The sequence below is a fragment of the Chondrus crispus genome, genomic scaffold (genome assembly GCF_000350225.1).
Source record: "Chondrus crispus Stackhouse genomic scaffold, scaffold_317, whole genome shotgun sequence".
NCBI classification, from domain to species: Eukaryota; Rhodophyta; class Florideophyceae; order Gigartinales; family Gigartinaceae; genus Chondrus; species Chondrus crispus.
Window position 1 is genome coordinate 78152 of NW_005179207.1, and position 20041 is coordinate 98192.

At 49.9% G+C, this 20041-nt stretch overlaps 2 protein-coding genes across 2 annotated transcripts; one reads left to right on the forward strand and one right to left on the reverse strand.

Annotated features, from left to right (window-relative positions):
• Nucleotides 1-13807: 13807 nt before the first annotated feature.
• On the forward strand, nt 13808-13960 carry CHC_T00005822001 (hypothetical protein). Its single transcript, XM_005717438.1, has one exon. It carries the CDS (start codon nt 13808-13810, stop codon nt 13958-13960), a length of 153 nt encoding a protein of 50 aa, XP_005717495.1.
• Nucleotides 13961-13962: 2 nt separating this feature from the next.
• Nucleotides 13963-15101, reverse strand: CHC_T00005823001 (hypothetical protein). The gene is made up of 3 exons (XM_005717439.1): nt 15042-15101; nt 14162-14880; nt 13963-13987 (listed from the first exon to the last, which is right to left on the reverse strand). Exons 1-3 carry the CDS (start codon nt 15099-15101, stop codon nt 13963-13965), a joined length of 804 nt encoding a protein of 267 aa, XP_005717496.1.
• Between the last annotated feature and the right edge of the window lie 4940 nt (nt 15102-20041).

Genomic DNA, 20041 nt, shown 5'->3' on the forward strand with positions numbered 1-20041 from the left:
AGTGACACACTCCAAAGGGTGTGCAACGGGAGAGGGGTTCGGGCAGGGGTAGTGTGCTTCAGTACCAATCCCCTGGCACATTTTTCCTTTGCTCTCGACTTCAATTTTTCGACTGATATGTTTTGGGATAATTGATAGATTCGCGCACTCTTTGTTTTCGGCAGTGGCCCGCTTTATGGGGCGTATGACCTGCTACCCGCTGAATGTTACCCGTGCTCACGGATCATAGCATCCTAAGACGAACGTACTACTGGCCACACATGGCTGTAGACGTCGCGGCGACAGTACGGAATTGTCTACATTGCGCCAAGAACCGCGTTCAGTTAGGCAATACTCTCAACCGTCTCAAGCTTTTTCCGGCAACGGCACCGCTAGAGTCTACTGGGATTGATATACTTGGACCTCCACCAAAATACAAGAAGGGAGGCGGATACCTTCTTATGAATACGGATCTGTTCACGAAACTTACGCGGGTCGTTGCGTGACGAAGCGTCATCACTTATGTCGTTGCGGTTTCCTTTTGCGAGGAAGGGCTATTTAAACAAGGAGTGCAAAAAACGCTACTGTCGGACAACGTTCCCCAATCCTCTGCCCGATTCTTCTACTCTGTTTGTGAAGTTCTTGGGGGTAACGAACCTCATTAATTCAGCTTACCATCCACAAACGAACGGACAGACCAAGAGGTACAACCGAACAATCGTGGCTATGCTAAAACATTCTTTGGACGAACACCAGAGCGACTGAGATGTCCACGTCGCATCGCTAACGTACGCTTTCGAGTGCCGCTTGCACAGATATACAAGGACAACTCCTTTCGATTTAGTCATAACCCGACATTCGCCAGAGTTCTCTTTCTATCATTGAGCACGACGATGTTCTACGCTGGACGCGACCGCTCGCGACGATTTCAGACAACGTTGGGACATGTCTATCCAAAAGGCATACAAAAGCCCGCAACGGACGCAAGCGTGTTACAAACGAGGCTTTAACAAGCGAGTATGCCGCGTCAGGCAAGGATTAGAGCTGGAGATTTTATCTTTTTGGACTCTACAGACGGGGCAACAAAACACGGCAAGCCGTAGTCCCCTGCCGAAGGGCCGTACAAGGTCATGTAACTAGACAAACGGACTCTAATAATCGACCGGAACGGTGAAAGTGAATGTGACTCCGCTGACAGATGCCTCTTTTCACCGCCTCCTGTAGGGGCTCGTACAAACGCTGCCGTTTCAGCGACAGGGCCTACAACGGGAAATTAGAATGCCGAGGCATCTCCTCCGGCACTAATCGAGGTCCCACACGTATCTACCGCCTATTTTGCTCCGAACGTTCACGAAGAACATAAGTACACGGTGGATCGCCTCCTCGACCACCGCACTCGAGACGGATATGTGGAATTTCTCGTCAAATGGACTGGAGACGCGGAGCCCACATGGACTAAAGGTACCCATGTACCCAAAGAACTCGTCAGTCGTTAGACAACGCCTCCATCGCAGTACGCGAACGCCTTAAAACCATACGACACGGCCACGATTGGCGTGAATGGGACCTCACGCTTGAGGAGGAGGCCCCGTACTGTACGCTGCAGTAGCAACGTTCGAGAGTTTCGAGCCCTTCGAGGTGGTAAGGTCCACTTGCGCTGGATAATTAATTCAGGGTTGGTCGAAGAACGACACGGTGTCAAAAGGCCAATTTGTTCATTGTAAGGCTAACCAGAATGGTGTTGGTTAAGCCAACGCACGCCTTAAAAATGCATAATTTTCTGCGACACGAGACCAAAAGGGTCACCCACAAGTGCCAACGGTCACTGTTCAACAAGTTGCAACGACTAATTAACGACGGGCGTAGTGACCGACAGTTCGGTCTCGGTAGTACGCATCCTCGTCTTCCAGTGAAACACGAGGGGAATCGCCCTCAATATATCGCGTCGGTTTGCGATACGCCGTCGTGTATCCATCACGCGGAGCCGGAGAATAAGGGTCCCGAATACTGAAAACGGGCGCGCGCGCATTCGTTGCCCTCGAACCAACCAACGAGTCATGCCCATGGCGAGCATTTACATGTCCTTGGGAAGTTCAGTGACATGATACCCTCTTGCTTTGAACACCGGAGGGTATCATGTCACTGACGATAACGATCGTGCTCTGCGCGAACTTCACGAGTACAAGTACGCAGGTCTTCTACTGTACTCGCAGCCCGATCTGCACGCTCCGTAGCCACCTTGGAATCGGAAAGGGCGCCACGAAGGTCCCAATTTATCTCACGAAGCTCTGCTGTAGGCACAGGGTACGAGCGAGCTAAGGTCTCGACTATCGAGCCGACATTCCAAGACTCGTAGGTTCTTTTGCCAAAAGTACATATACCATACATGTATTCTGATATCATACGTAGAAATCCAGTTATTAAACGTTCGAAAGTAGAACATTTAACAGAAAATATACGAGCTGTAAAGTTCCGTTGCTGAACATGCTCGAGTACAGTAAGTGCCATAAAGAGAACATCCTAGGCCTTGTAATGTGTTCTTTTACTCTCCCAACATTCCAATTATTTGACACGTAGTTTCCAATCATAACCCATAGTTCGAAGAATTGAGAGGAATCAAAATTACACATTGCCTTAATAGATTGAGAACCTCCGTCATTGTAAAACGTGTCATAAATCGGACAATTAGAGTCGTTCTCATCATCGCTGGCCATGTCGTCATCAATGTGATCGACGATTTCATTGACGTGTCGATTGGTGATGTCCAAAGGAGCCTGAACAGCGCGGGAGGAATTCATTTTTGAAATAATAAAAGGAGTGGGAGAAATGAGGAGCTGCTACAAGAAGTGGTTTTTTCTATATCAACTGCGCAGTTGTTTCATTTTATAGGGTTTAGTTTGAGTAGTCTGAAACTGCGAAGCATATCTCACAAAAAGGCGGGCTTTCCCGTTTTTGAAAGTTGACTCGCAATTGCAGATATGATGCACACCTCAGGCTATAATCTGCGTTGCTGTATTATTTGCACACTTAGTTTACTTTTCTACTGATATTCCCCAAACTCTAAGTGCTTTCACGCAACTGCAGTACTTGAGGTACTGTATGTAGTTACCCTACTAACTTGTCGTTTATAGTTGTCTTTATTGTGGTTCAAAGTTCTACTTCGTAAAAATTGTGCTCCTTTTGTTCTTTACTTGCGAAAATCTTAAAGTTTGTTTAAATTTTACTGTAGAACATTTGACCTCATATGAGGCAAATTGCCGGTCTTCTAGACACTAGAACGCCCGTTAGTGCTCGGTTGGGGTGCAAAATGTCCGCGCGCAATCTTACTCCTCTTCTGTTCATGAGGCCCATCCGCCACCCCATCCATCCTCACTTCGCACCCCTCCCACAGTCATTGCTGTACACATCACACGTGTCCACCCTGGAGCAAGTGTGCCGCACGGACGCGACCGACACAAGCCGAACCATCGATGATTCCATCTCACTGTCGCCGATCAGGCGGGATCCCCCGACGGCTTTAGGTTAGACGTAGACTGCGACTCCCGTCCCAGGGAGAGAGGGGACACATGAACATCTTCAACAGTAAAGCAAACAACAACAACCGCGAAATCACTCGCCACTCCACCCTGTCCTACGGGTAGCGGAGCAGACCGAGGCACACCTCGCACAGTCTCTCGCCGCGCCTCCGTGCTACGAGGTGTGCAGTCCCTATCGTCGCTCTTCGTCTCACGAGAGGACACACAGCGACCCCCACACCAGACCCCCCCCCCCTAACCGCGCTCCACCGTCATCTTCTGTGTACGTGGTTGTTTTCGCTAAAAATAACAAATAAAGTTGCTACTCGTTACGTTACGACATCTTGTTTTCACGTGTACCCAAACTATTGGGTAGCAAAAATGGCAAGGTATCACTGTCCGAGGCAAAAATAGGCAAGACCACGTGTTATGCTCATGTTACAGGGTTTTGTTACGCCCCAGGGGCCTCTTTACTTCTGTAATGTTGCTTCACCTCCAGCCCAATGTAAAGGCAGTGGCCCAAAGGGGCGCACTACGCGTTCCGACCGGGGGACTTTCACTTCGACTACAACGAGCCTCCGCCACCCCCGATGGAAAACAGAACGCATCCCTCCCAAGTTATCCGACCACTACTGTGTGACTAAAAAGAAAACCAGGGTGTTGGCGCTTCGAGTGAAACATGTAACGAAAGCTTTTCTGGCCCTCGAGATGCGGTCCGATGCACTTGACGATATCGGAGAGGGCCGTAGCATTTCGTTTTAGTACCAATGGTTGTCAAACCGAATTCGTGTAATGTTACGATTTTCGTTACAATACTGTGCTGTAACGTAACGAGTAGCAAATTGATCTGAGGGATGTAAACATGGCCTAAGTCTCAGTGGACGACAGGCTGAGAGCGTCCCCGTCGCAAAACATAAAAAATGGTGATTGCTTAACAATTACAAGTACTTTTTCCTTTTAATATTGAGGTTTTTGTCCGACGTCTAGAGCACCCCCCCTTTACAGTACATGTCGCAGATGAAGAGCGACAAGCCGTGTGAGGCGGTCCGATGCACTTGACGATATCGGAGAGGGCCGTAGCATTTCGTTTTAGTACCAATGGTTGTCAAACCGAATTCGTGTAATGTTACGATTTTCGTTACAATACTGTGCTGTAACGTAACGAGTAGCAAATTGATCTGAGGGATGTAAACATGGCCTAAGTCTCAGTGGACGACAGGCTGAGAGCGTCCCCGTCGCAAAACATAAAAAATGGTGATTGCTTAACAATTACAAGTACTTTTTCCTTTTAATATTGAGGTTTTTGTCCGACGTCTAGAGCACCCCCCCTTTACAGTACATGTCGCAGATGAAGAGCGACAAGCCGTGTGAGGCGGAAAGCGTGCTTCTCATGCTTTTTGTTCTCTACTGTACCCTCGTGTATTTCACTCTTTGTACCTAAAGTCACCCTTGGGAACCTGGTGCAGCCGTTCCCAGCATGAGCGCAAGAATTGTTGTACCCTGGGTACAGGGGTTTACCCGTACTCTGTTTCTTCCCTATTTAATTTACCTAGTTCGTTGTCTCATACTTTTACAAAGCATTCAAAATAGTATAGTGCAACCTTACCGTAGTGCAGGGCGTCTGGTTTAACGCCACGCCTGCGTCATCTAGCACACGTGGTAGGTCACGTGTTTGAATAGGACCGCAAATTCACTTTGTTACTGGATTCAACCGCCGCTCAGAATAGCTCGCGTTGAAATTCGTTCTGCACGATACCCTGCAGTACCCTTGGGTATCTCTGGAGCTGATCCACAACACCTTTGCATCGTAGTTGCCGTATTGTCAATGACAATGGCTACTACTGCGTACAGTTCACAGTTCATAGTTCTTCGACCTCGTCATATCGTGTGCCTCATTCTTCGTGCGCTCGGGACGGTATGCTCACAGAAAACCCATTCACCCTATTACCAGTCAGTGTTTCGATATGGAACATCCTCAAGTTTGTCCTCCTCGCCTTTGTCCTGGACATCCTAATCGCAGGGAGACTTCGCAACTTCTGGGCCAAATACAATGGGCTTCGTGCGATGAACGCAAAGAGAGTCAGACTCGCGTCTGCCATGGGAACAAGATTGGGGCCAGCACAGGAAATCGATGCCAATAGCAAAGCGAGCAGAGCAGCTGCTTTTCTCATCACTGCAACTATCTTGACGGCATCTGTGCTGGTCGAATATGGTAGCAGTGAGGGAATGTCCGGAAGCAAAAGTCAATGTATCGCACAGACACTGCATTCCTCCAAGCATCATTCAAGGATAATGGTGGATCTACACGAGATGAGGTACAGGCATCGCGGTACCAACGCCGTCAGCTTGGGAGGTACAGTGACAGAGATTTCCGACATTCCCTCCGCTCCTGTAGGCGGAGAGCAAAGAACGGCCGAAAGAGTTTTGGAGACCAGGGACAAGTTCATCGCCGTGTGCCCGGAAGTTGATTTCCCAGTGGTTCACTTCAAGCAATGGGGAACAACGGAGGAAGTACAAGTAGTGCGAGGAAAGGACGGAGGCATAATATTGCAGAGATATATCACAATCGGCAATGAAGATCAATGGGTGCACAGTCGCCAGCTTCCGTTCGTCTGGGATGAGATCTGCGACGGACAGAACGACGAGAAAGAGATCCCTGAGGTCGACGACATGTTTGTCCGCCTCCTTTGGAAATCACTAGTCAAGTCTGCCGAAGGCTTCTCCGGGGTGGCAGCATTGCCGTATCCAGAAGCTGACGAAGGCATCCGCACGACTCGGGCTACGCTGAGATTCGATTCGGAGAGCGAGTTGTTCAACGGACAAGCACGGTTCGTGCGAGACGAGCGCGAGCTGCTACTCTTTCTGACGGAGCTCATCGGACGCACGGCCGGGCTCCAAGTGCATGTGACTCTGCACGGGCTTCAAAAGATGGCGGAGGCATCCGCGCACGGGCGGCCAGAAGCGTTCCCCTCGCGCGCCGCGGTGGACTTCACGCTGCTCACGCGCTCTGAAGACTACGCCGTGAACATAACCGACGCCAGTGAGGTGACGAGCCTGATCGTGAGCGCGCAGGGAAAGTTTGCCGCCATCATAGAAGTGTCCGGGCCAGCGTTCATGTGCATGGTAGGCAACCCATGGGTGGCGTGCGCGCAGCCGTTCAATGAGAGCGGGGTGTCGGTTGGAATCGGGCAGCCACATGGGGCGAGCATGTTGTATATGTCTATGTTCCGGGCTTCGACGGGTTTCAGCAATGCAGAGCTGAAATCGAGCCGGTTACGAGAGTCGCTGTTCAACTACGTGCTGCTCAGCTCGATCAAGCCCGACCGGGAGCTCGGGCCGGAGGCGAAATACTCGGTGACGGGTGATGCGAAGAGGCGTGGATACAGGTGGGGCGGAGAGAACGTGGTGATCCCTGTGCGGAGGGGAATATCAGAGTACGCCGAATGCACGTCAGTGAAGTCAGCAGCGGCTGTGACGGGGGTGTTTTACTTGGGGATGGGCGTGTTCGCGGGGCTGTATGCGGTTCTGTCCGTGGCAGGGTGGGGTCTGCGGCAGCACATTGCGATCGACATGCGGCGCACGCTGGTGCGGACGCAGGACGAACTGGTGGGCGGTGATGAAGGATGCGAGGACGGGCACGGCGAGGTGAGAGAGGTGGGGATCTACACGGCGGATTGGAGCGAGGGGGAAAAGAAGTTGGGGACGCTGCCAGCCGGAGTGAAGGCGGAAGGGGCAGAGAAGCGGGAGGAGGTGGGGTGCGCGGGAGGAGAGCGACGGACGCTGCCGAAGTGGCGCTGGGCCCGGTGGCTCTACGCGACGTAATTTGAGAAAGTGTTGAGGCGTAGAAAAGTTTGAGGTAACAGCAAGAATGGGTAGAGGTGGGCGTGGCGGATGGTAGAGGCAGCCGCTCAGCAGAAAGAGCGAGCAGGATCAAGGGGTGTGGAACGAGGGGCCGATGGCGCAAGGAGGAGCGGGTGAATCAGAGGATCTATGAGGTCAAGTGCAGGATGATGTTGTCATGCTTAGTCAGCAGCAGGAAGTTTGGCGGAAGCAAGGCGGTGAAGCATGACCGATGAAGCATGACCGATGACATTGCGGGCAGGGCGCCAGGCCTGATAGCAGGAAAGCGAGATGCTGCCAATAGTTCAAATACAGTACAAATTATGTAGACGGCCGGTTGATTGCGATCACGATGACAGTGCCCCAGCTGTTGCCGAAAAAGCGTTTATGCAATCACACCGTCTCACTAGTGCAAGCCAGGCCTCAAAGAATTTGTGCGGCGTTGAACGGTGCGACGGTATGCTGGGCAATGGCATTCCAAATGTTTTAAGAAACCAAGTTGTACGATGCGCAATAACACCGTACTTTCAGTGAGGACACACAACACTCCGTGGGGACGACGGCGGAGTAGGGAACTGATCTTTAAGGTGGTCATGCGGTGGAAAGGGGGCACCAACTAAATTTAGGTTTCTTGGCTAAGCGAGCGCCACGTCTGACGTGGAAGGCGGCGGTGCGGCCTTGCTTACGTAAGCTCCCGAAGGGTATACAGTACAATACCGTACAATGCACTGTTGCGACAGTACTGTACGGCCCATGATGATGCTGCACTGTACAAAGCGCCACCATGGGCCCTACTACTGTACCCTTCGAAGGGTACAGTACATAAATGAGCCCCTTTTGGGGTCTCCCGTGCATGGAGCAAGAATCCTTTCTTCATGCAGATTTATTCACCTATGGGGCTTTCCTTTTTCGACGTTTAGACCGTTTAAATTCTGTAAGACTACTATACAGTATGTAATATATACTTCTGTATGTATATACGTGTGTGAAAAGAGGCGGTACTGTTGTCAAGTTATGGGTCATGGCGAGCTGGTTACAGTGGAAGTCAGTGCAACGTATCGAGCAAGGAAATGTGTAGAGGTGTCAACACGGTATCCGACGCGACGGGCGTAGTAGGTAGAGGACACTCTTCTGATGAAGAGAGCGTAGCGGCCGAAGGGTAAGGATGGCAAAGATTGGTCAGCACTAATTGCTGGGGCTTGCTCCACCCTCTATCCTCTTTTTACTGCTCATTCCTCTTTCTTAAGTATCCGCTTTTCGCTCGAACGCCGGTACTGTTCTACTGCTTTGCTGCTCTAATTCCGTGGTTGTAGATACATGTTGCACATATCGGATTGCACGTATCGGAATTAGCTGTCTGCCCCACCCTCGTCCATCTCGAATTGGGCCGCGTGCCCTTTTGCCGTTCTCTTGCAATGAGAACAATTGCGCTTGCTTCTCAGACTGTCGCGCTCGTCTGAGGTACTCTATATCCACATGCATTGCCTTAGCTTTCCCCTTCTGTGCAAGGTGTTGCTGTTGCCTCTTTCCCTGTGACCCTTGGCGCGGTGGTGCTCACTGCTCCCTGGGTCTGCGTTTCTGCTTGCTTGTGTTGGTAAGTGCGTCTTACCAACAACCTATTGCTCATCAAACGATGAGCCGTTCTCATGCTTGCTCACTCGAAGATATCCTTTTGGCAGGGCTCGTTGTGAACAGGGGCTGTCACCCAATGGATCCAATTCTAACAAGTGTCAAAGTCTCTATGGTCTCATTTCACACTGATCAGATTACAACTGTACCGTTGTAGGGTACCGTCTTTTCTTTCCTTATTGGAGCTCACTACTGGAGGGGGAACCAATCACAGCATGTGTGTCATATACCCGGATTGATGTCGCCGGCTGCGATACTGTATACGAGAGCATGCTTTACTATCGAGTTCGCATTTTGGGAACCACAGCGGTCACTCTTTACTATCAAGCCCCTTCACTGAGCTTCAGGAAGACACCTCACTAAATTGGCACAGCTGGAAATGTCAGATGATGAAGAGCAATCATCAACAAGAACACCATCCAAGGCCGATCAGTGGGGATGTCTTCTGATAAAGAGTGCAACAGAGGCTCTCCCGCGTTGATTTTTAGCGAATGGTACTTCGTTGTCTTTCACAGTCTTTGCAAATATCGTTCATGTCTAAAGTAATAGTAGGAGGGCTTATTTTCAATACAAACTCAAAGTTATATACAGTACAGACCATTTTGTGGTTCATTGCAGCTGCACAGATATTCGGCCTCCCTGAAGATATGAATCGTAGCAAGTGTGGCTTTACGTACTGAGGGTAGGAAAGACAGGCCTGTGCGGTGGGAAGGCGTTCGAGCGCGGATGGCGCCCGCAACGCTTACAGTTTACTCCCACTTACTCGACTTGCCCTGTCCTTCTTCCGAGGAATGCAGACTCACACCGTACACGCTTCGCGACACCAATTGTAGTGACATGTGTGGCACGAGGGTTGGTTTTAATGGAAAAGTCTCAGTATGAAGCAATAATATATGGACCATATTTCCCGACGTCTCTCATGCTCTATAGATGATCCTTCTTCCGTGCCTGACTGGGAGAGTAGAACCACGTTGGTAAGAAACGTTCTGCTGTACTGCAAGCACATGATTGAGCTGGTTATCATAAGTCCAGTTGATCAGAGGCATCTGACAGGCATGCAATTAAGCGGTGTGGAACTGCATGCAGCAATGGTGGGTGCCGCGTGTTGTTTTGAGCTGCTGTGCAGCAATTCTAATTCTGTGTAACAGTGCCAACGGAACGGTAGTTGTCGTCGCAGCAGCAGTTAGCTGATTGTGAAACACTCGCTGCCGACCCGTGCCCCCTGCTTTATTGATGGAAAGTGGCCGACCTACAACAAAGCAAAAACTTAACAATGTAATAGCTACATAGTGGTGTCTCTCATTAATACTTGATGTTCGATGCATCCTCCTTGCTGCTGACGACACCAGTTAGCAAGGAACTCCCCTTCCCTGCCCTCCTCCCGCCCCTATCTCCCAAGTGTCTTCACTCTAAATGGAACTCCGTCTCCTCCGTTAGACAACACCCAGCTGTGCCATCCAGCTTCCACGAAAGAACTTTTTCGCAGTCTGAACAGCAGTTGCTGCTAACGAAGACATTTATCTTTCCACAGATCTCTGGCCTCGCCACATCGTCAACCTCCCTCTTCCTGTGCATGAGAGGACATGCTCTCGGAAAACCCTTTCACCCTATTACCAGTCAGTGTTTCGATATGGAACATCCTCAAGTTTGTCCTCCTCGCCTTTGTCCTGGATATCCTAATCGCAGGGAGACTTCGCAACTTCTGGGCCAAATACAATGGGCTTCGTGCGATGAACGCAAAGAGAGTCAGACTCGCGTCTGCCATGGGAACAAGATTGGGGCCAGCACAGGAAATCGATGCCAACAGCAAAGCGAGCAGAGCAGCTGCTTTTCTCATCACTGCAACTATCTTGACGGCATCTGTGCTGGTCGAATATGGTAGCAGTGAGGGAATGTCCGGAAGCAAAAGTCAATGTATCGCACAGACACTGCATTCCTCCAAGCATCATTCAAGGAGAATGGTGGATCTACACGAGATGAGGTACAGGCATCGCGGTACCAACGCCGTCAGCTTGGGAGGTACAGTGACAGAGATTTCCGACATTCCCTCCGCTCCTGTAGGCGGAGAGCAAAGAACGGCCGAAAGAGTTCTGGCGACAAGGCAGAAGTTCATCGCCGTGTGCCCGGAAGTTGATTTCCCAGTGGTTCAGTTCGGGCAATGGGGAACGACGGAGGAAGTGCAAGTAGTGCGAGGAAGGAACAGAGATATAATACTGCAGAGATATATCACAATCGGCAAGGAAGATCAATGGGTGCACAGTCGCCAGCTTCCGTTCGTCTGGGATGAGATCTGCGATGGACAGAACGGCGAGAAGGAGATTCCCGAGGTCGACGCCATCTTTGTCCGTCTTCTCTGGAAATCGCTAGTCAAGTCTGCCGAAGGCTTCTCAGGGGTGGCAGCGTTACCATATCCAGAAGCTGACGAAGGCATCCGCACGACTCGGGCTACGCTGAGATTCGATTCGGAGAGCGAGTTGTTCAACGGACAAGCACGGTTCGTGCGAGACGAGCGCGAGCTGCTACTGTTTCTGACGGAGCACATCGGGCACACGGCCGGGCTCAGAGTGCGCGTGACAGTGCACGGGCTGCAGAAGATGGCGGAGGCAGCGGCACACGGGCGGCCAGAAGCGTTCCCCTCGCGCGGTGCGGTGGACTTCACGCTGCTCACGCAGGCCGAGCACTACAACGTGTCTACGGCGGAAGCGAGGGAGGTGACCAGTGTGATTGTGGACGCGCAGGGGAGGTTTACCGGCATCGTTGAAGTGTCCGGGCCGGCGTTCGTGTGTATGGTGGGCAACCCATGGGTGGCGTGCGCGCAGCCGTTCAACGAGAGCGGGGTGTCGATCGGGATTGGGCAGCTACATGGGGCGAGCATGTGGTATATATCTATGTTCCGGGCTTCGGTGGGTTTCAGCAATGCAGAGCTGAAATCGAGCCGGCTGCGAGAGTCTCTGTTCAACTACGTGCTGCTCAGCTCGATCAAGCCCGACCGGGAGCTCGGGCCGAAGGCGAAATACGCGGTAACGGGCGATGCGAAGGGGCGTGGGTACGGGTGGGGCGGCGAGAACGTGGTGATCCCTGTGCGGAGGGGAACATCAGAGTACGCCGAATGCACGACGGTAAAGCCGGTAGCGGCTGTGACGAGGGTGTTCTACGTGGGGATGGGCGTGTTCGCAGTGATGTACGCGAGCCTTCTTGTGGCGGGGTGCGGGCTGCGGCGGCACATTGCGATCGACATGCGGCGCACGCTGGTGCGGACGCAGGAGGAACTGGTGGGCGGCGATGAAGAGCGCGAGGGCGGGCACGGTGGGGTGAGAGAAGTGGGGATCTACACGGCGGAGCGGAGCGAGGGGGAGAAGAGATTGGGCACGCTGGCGGGCTGGGTGAAGGCGGAAGGCGCGGAGAAGTGGGAGGAGGTGCACTGCGCGGGAGGGGGGCGAGGGCCGCCGTCGAAGCGGTGTTGGGCGCGGTGGCTCTACGCGACGTAGGTGAAGGATGTGTCGAGGTGCAGAGACGTGCAAGGTGCAAGGTACCACTCCAGTAAAGTATGATTTGGTAACATCTTTTTTAAATTAACTTAAAAAACTACTTCCCCTTGCCCAAATGAGGTCAGACTGGTGGTGGTGGATGCTCTGCGTTTGCTATCCAACCGGGAGGAGATACAGAATCTCTTATTAGCCGTACTGGATCAGAGAAACCCCGAATTTTCTTTTATTGGTGCGGCAATACACAGAGTTTTGGAAAAAGGTCTATTTGGTAATTTCACTGGCACCCAAGAGACCAAGTAACGCGGACGGGACAACGTCGATGGGGAATGGTGAGGAGTTGACGCACGTTGGGGAGGGGCCTTCGTGCGCCTTTGGGACCGGAGTTGATCGTGCCCGCTTCTTGGTTGAGTTGACAGGCTTTGAGGCCTTGCCACTTTTCATGCGTTCCAGACTTTTTTGTTCCCTGAGCTTTTTCGCTTCTGCTTTCTGTTCTTTCTGCGGTTCTCTTTGTTTTTGCCGGGCAGCCTTCTCCTCCGCCTTTTGTCGCTGTAGCCGATCCCCCTCAAATTTTTTCTGCTTCCTGCGCGCAATAAAATCGCCAAATGTCCGATAAATTGCCGGCGTCCCCAGCTGAATCGTTTCTTTCTGCCCGTGTGACTCTTTTCTATTGGTCCTTGTGGTCTGGGAGCACTTGCATTCATAACAATCTTGTTAACGCTATCATGATTTTAGGAGTATCTCTGCCCCTTTTATTGCAAGTGAAGCGGACTTTTCGTTGTTGACAATTTCCTTCAGCTTTTCGAAGACAATACTTTTCTGGAGTGGTAGTTGGAAGCATCGGCAGAGGAGGGCGCGGTGGACGACAGGGGGAACAGCTCAGAAGGTGGGGCGGGTGGGATGAAGGGGTTGTGAAATGAGGGGTGGGTCACGTGAGGAGGAGTGGATGCGTAAGCCGCACGTGTCTTCCACGATTTGTTTTGTACTGTACCTTTCGAAGGGGTACCTGTACCGTGCTGGAGCTGTATACACGTGTAACATACGACATTCATAATGCGGTCACACCGATAAGTGCAATTTCCTCGCACGCCCATTCGATACTTCGAAGTGTATGGCTCATAAATGGAATTATTCACAATTGTACAATAGAAATACTGATGTCAGTATTTGTTGTCAACAACAGTACTACTGTACCGTGGAGGATACTTAACTCTTCCAGGAGGCTGTCCAACTAATATTCCGTACGAGAGAGGGTTCTCCTCACGTCTTTGTGGGAAAAAAAGAGGAAGCAAGGAGGCCTCTGCTACTGAATACCCTTACCATGGATTGGCTCTGTCACTGATAAAAAAAGGTGGGAAAATGATATTCTCACCTTGCCCTGATAACGCAAAGGACTTCCTTCTACTCTTTGACCACAACTGCTGTAGCTTTTACTTTGAGCTGCTTTTCTATTTTGAGAGGATGTCTCGCCGCTCCTACATTACGGGTTTAAAGTGGGTACTTTACGGATAGCCTCAAGAGCTTTCCCTTTCAAGGGATCTCAATGTTGTAGATCAGCCCACTGCCACAATGGTGCCGATGCCTCCTCAATAGTCATCATCGTACTCGTGATGACCAAAACATTTGAAGAGAGAACCAGGGCTCACCTTGACGCACTTGTGATGGAAGCACTTCTTCGTACTGCACTGCAGATCAGAGGAGCAAGTAGCACACTCAGGCAAGAAGCATTTTTCCAAGCTGGTCTCAGATCCATCCGTACATTTTCCACCCCAACACTTGCCCTGCTCGCATTCCTCGTCCTTCGAACATGCCTCGCACTCCTTCTTCTTGAAACACTTTGCACGTGATTCAGCGGTATCGAAAATGCACTTGTGATTCTCACAGAGCTTGGTAGCGCAGTCAAAATCAGATGAGCAAGAGCTACATTCCGGAGCGAAGCACTTTCCCAAGCTTGCAGTGGATCCATCAGTACATTTACCGCCCCAGCACTTGCCCTGTTCACACTCTTCACCACTGCTGCAAGCTTCACATTCCTTCTTCTTAAAGCATTTGTCGACATTGTCTTCAAAGACACACTTCTTGTTCCAACATTTCAGTGTAGCGCATTGCAAATCAGATGAGCAAGCATCGCACTCAGCTCCGAAGCAATTCTTCAGCGACTCATACGAACCATCAGTGCATTTAAGGGGAGAACCCCAACATTTGCCCTGCTCACAATCACTTCCTTTGTGGCACGGTGAACACTCGGGGAGTAAGTCATAGGTGCGAAGGGATGATTCAATTGGGAACGCAAGTAGAGGAGAAAATCCGGTAAGGATAAGAGCGGTCAAAGTAAAAGAGAAGAACTTCATGTTGATTTTTCCGGATGCTTTCTTCTTTGCACTGATGTAGACAGGATAGAGAAGAATAGAACTTGCTCCGAGTGTTAACAACTAATTTATATATCGAAATGAATATGGAAAACGGATGAGTGCGGCTTGGTTTAGCCCCAACGAAAAGTCTGAATTCACAGAATCTATGAAGACCTGGTAGTGGCCAGAAGGGCTTGTTCCAAATGGTCGACGTTGATGTGAACTCAACATGGGAAAGGGACATCATTCATGTGGAACTGAAGGCTAGTGAACGCGTCCTCAGCCACACCTGCGGGATTCATAAAGAACACAATAGTTTTGTATCCGAAAATACTTTCCGAGAGTTAGTCCAGTGACACAAAAGCGACAGTTTCCTCGTGGAAATAATTCAAAACGGGAGAAGTGCTTATGCCACTATTCCTTTGTACAAATATAAATCAGCAAGGGCCTCAAAAACGATTTCCAATTCAAACAATCGAACTAGCGAGTCTCCAGAGCACTCACCTGCCAAAAACTAAAAATCAGGAAGCACATTGCATCCGAGTGGAGTGGCATGTCTGGTCGGCATAGAACATGCGTGTCACTGGATCTGTAAAACAATGTAGGTATCAACCTATGAAATGACAGTCGTATAGGAAATGTGTTTGTAGTTTGGGGAAATTATCAGGCTCGGCGCTCCGATTTCTACGTGATAGAAAAAATCAGGAGGAAGAATACACGCATGCTCTTGAAACTCTTCTTATCAAGAGGGTTGAGAAAGAAAATATGCAAAGTCGTCATACTTACATACATATATATTCTTACTCATATAAGCTTAACTGTAGCGATAGGATTGCGTTGTGTTCAAGTGAGGAGAGCAATAAACCAAGCTGCGAAAAGGACAAATCAGTCGTTTCTGGCTTTGCTCTCTTGAGATAGCTTTGAACGGGATGTTGCGTACACTTGCAAATGAGTTGTCTGCTCTAAGTGGTATGATGAAATGTTATAAAGTAAGCAGGTTCCTTTGACCAACTCTTCCAACGCAAATTGATTTATCTTTAATTGATGCTCATTGCCGAAGCTTATAGTTTTCGACGAAAACACAAATTTCCTCGAAGTAGTGTCTATCGGACCTGATTAGCTACTGTAGAACGTACATGAATTGCGACACCAAGGGTACGATCAGAGGGATGTTCCAGCTGTAAGCTCACATTCATTTTCATTACTTTTTAAGAACAATTGCAGTGCCGCTCACCACATGTACGACATGTCAACATGACCACGACCGAGGCCTTCTGGAATTCAAAACAAAAACAAAACAGCTACCTTGCCTGTAAGTACTGTTCAGGATGGTGTTTTCACTACACCATCCACAAAGAACATGTTCAGACTCACGACCACGGCATGTATCACGCTACAGTGTACATACAGAGAGGACTCGCGCAATAGTGCCGAATTGAGTAATTCCACGAGTGAGTAATGCAGGGGTTTCTCGGTGAACACAGGTTATCATACCTTGCATTGCTGTTAGACACCTGTCCAAGACGGGGACGCGGCCGACGAAGATGCCCAACAGTAAACGGATCAACCTTTCCAACATAACTTACCCCACAGATCCTCTCCGTCTTACTCCAGTGACAGGGCACCGACACAACCACAACACAGAATGAAAAGACGATTGCAGATGGAACCAAAGAGATAGAATCAAATGAGTATGTTATTCCAGGTTTTGAGGAAGTAATTGCCTGCTTTACAGGAGTGGAGGAAATGGTGAACAATTCGGGTATCGAGGATGCAGTTCGTCATTTGCACCGTGCAAAGCGCGCGTTGCTAACTGCACACGCTGAGCAGAGTCGTTCCGGGAGGCACCAGGCGCTTGTAAACGAGTATTTTGTGTGACCCCATTCATCAGTGCAAGATGCGAGTATTGCATGTTGTTGGAACCTTGCATGGGGGTGCACTACTCAGTGTGGTTGACTGTACAGGAGAAAAGCGTTGCTGATCATGCTGGCAAGCGCTGGCACTTGCAAGAGAGGGATTACATGAATTGAACTCGCCATAGTAGAGTATGCTCATAGACCCTCTGTGTTGAGCATAGTACCTTTACGCTCGCTGTCCCAGGGTTGTACATAAACCGCATTGAGTGTGCAACAAACTGTTGCTGAGAGCAGTTCACTTGGCATTCGTTGGACAAGGAAAGAAGACGTAAAATGGACTTGACACAGAAACTCGTTTGTAGATCCCCACAGGGGATCTACAAACGCGTTTCTGTCCCGTCCTAAAGGCGTACATGAATACTTCATTCATTGTAAAATTATTAAAATAATTTTAGAATGAATGAATGCTAGGGTTTCACACGTTTCAGGGAGGGTCTTAACTTGCCCGAGTTTGCCCGGGTTTGCTTGCCCGGAGCCATGATTTGCACTACTATTGGCTACTGGGCGTTAATATATGATTTGAAACTAAGTACGACCCTACACTGCAAGCTCAAGTTATGTCAGTGTGTAATGACAAATGTCAATCATATATTGGCTACTTTTGTAAGTTTGTAACTTTTGAATTTGGACGCTGTGCTCCGGTGGACGCAGTGCTTGCCCCTTGCCGAAAACATCCTCAACTCCCCCTTTGCAAAAATCTTTGCACCTGCCATCTCGCAAAGGCAACCCAACTCTACGAAGCACCTCTCTGCCTACTACTTTCCTGAAAATGGCTTCCACACCTCAATGCCACGTGCGCCGTTCTCCGCGCCTCTGGCGCATCTCTCCGACTCCCACCATTCGGAAGACGGGGGCCACCAACGCAAAGTCTCTCACTATTGCTTCCTCGTCTGCAGCGGGCGTTTCTGACCAAATATTATCCCCCCTCCATACGGTATGTACGACTGAATTCTTTGTCGTTAAAAATTCTGTTGGCTCTGACAAAGGTCCATCCCCGTCGGAGATCTAAGGGCTTTGTGAATTTTCGGGGTCGAGGATAGTTTGAAATAGCTTGGTGCAATGAAAGGAGGGAGAATAGAGCTGCGGTTGCGGTTAGTGCAGTCGTAGCAGTGATGATTCTATTGCCGTGCATTGCGTAGGAGTGATTAGATTGAGAAGAAAGGAGGGGAGGCGAACGGCGATACTGGGCAGTGGTTGTAGATCCGTTTTTTGACCAAACAGCGCCGGCGAGAGATACGCTATCCCGCGGAGTAGTAAGGAGAGAAGTAGGGGGTGAGATCAATTATTTATCCCGGTGATCTGGGATCACCCGCAATGGCCACGTTCTGGGTCGGAAGCGAGCGACGCTGCAGCGTCTCGCGTCCATGTCGACGCGTCCCTCGGGCGAAGTTGTTTGACGCTGCAGCATGTCACGTCCCTGTCGATGCGTCCTCGGAGCGAATTTGTAGAACCCACAGTGTCCTCCCCGTTGTGTTCTGGCAATTTATGGCGCTGTATGCCTCTGTAAGTCAGCACCGTCGCTCTGGGACACCTGTCCACTACTAACGTAAGGGAAAGGACACCTGTCCACTACTAACGTAAGGGGAAGGCGTGTACTTACATTAATAAATTAATAAATGACCGGCAAACTCGGGCATGCAAAGCAAACCCGGGCAAGTTAAGACACACCCTCAGTGTACCTGTCTGACCTCATCCGAACAAAGCCAAAAAGCAAATTATTTTGTTGCTCTTATTGCTTGAATTGCAAATGGTTCGCAGCATGTATTTCCCGGAAAGGGTTCATAGGGGCACCCTTTTTTATTGTGGCCTGAACTCGCAGTTGTTGGCTATCAATGAGTCCTCTATAGGAACTCACTTTTAATGGCTAGATGAGAAGCAAAGAGTAGAAAATATTTATTCAGTTGAAGTCGCAAGGCAGAAGACCCCACCACCACACATAAATTTCTGAAACTGTAACTGGGATGAATACATGTCCTTGTTGTGGATTCCAGAGGAGCACAAAAGTCTGTCTCTGCAAGTGTGACAGTTAAGCAGTAGAGCGTAGAGGCGCAAGGGGGAATCGCGAACAAGCTCGAGAGGGTCTTAACGAAGACGAAGAGGGCAGGACCCTGCAGGGCGATGGGACGGCGCATTGACGAAGAGTAGCTTGCGGTAAATCGTAGGTGTTGTTGTGGTTTTGGTTCTAGCAGTCCCCATACCGTCGAGCTGCATTTTGGATAGAACCGATGACAGGAGGGTAGGATGTCGAAGGAGACTGGAAACGACAGTGGTGGAGGACCTCTGCACTTTATGCGCGATACCAGCTCAGCTGGCTTATGCACGGCAGTGTGCGAGCTTGCTCGGCAGTCGTTTGGTTTTCAGAAGCACTGTTAGTATGAGTTGATGAATGACATACAATGCGACGCGCTTTGTGCGATATCACCAATAGTCATCACCGAAGGGCTCAGCAAAGAAAGAGAGGAGAGTGTCGCTGACCAAGGATACCTGAAGTAGAAATCACTAAGATGTGGTTGACCTATGACGTGCCTGATTTGCTGGTGTGCCTATTGAGATTATTGGAATTCTCTTCTCTGCATGTACTTTGATTTAAGGGACTGTCTATTCGCATCATTAGGTACTGTAATCTAAAAGGGGGATTATCTACTCTTCCTTCTAGCCCATGAGTAACGTACCCTTGATTTACGTATAAGGTAGCTCGAAGTATAGCTTAGAGCTCCAGAAGAAAAAGGGTAAGAGAGAATAAACATCAACATTAGCTTTATCCGAGAGGACGCAATTTATTGCAACTAAGACAACTGTCTTAGAATCCGTTCGCCTGAATTCTGACCCACGGGCTCGCCGCGGTTGGACTCACGCGAGTGCAGATTCAATCGGCTGATTACTCCGGGTCGTCCTGATCCTGAAATAACAGCGACTTGGATACCAAAACTTGGCGATTACTCCGGACTGACCAGGTCCTGAAATAACGCAAGGGCAGGGCTTCATTTATTCGGTTCCATTTCTATCTGAACCACTGGTTGGTACTACTATCTACTTCTCTGAATTGGAAAGGTGCAACAGAGAGAAGGTGGCAGCTCGAGAAAAAAGAAAACGGAAACCCCTCCAATGAGAGTATGCAGCATCCTGGGGTAATATTACGTGTTTTTCATCCAGTGGTTTTGTTATCGTTATTGCAATCGAAACCTACTGTATAAACCGAGCATAGTGCAACTCCCCTGTGAGACCGTGAACTCTGTAACTTCTTTACTGTTGTGCATGTCTCCGTCGCTTTAAGTGCCAATCTTCTCTCGGCACGGGCGTGCTGTCCTGAGCGGTCGGACAGGAGT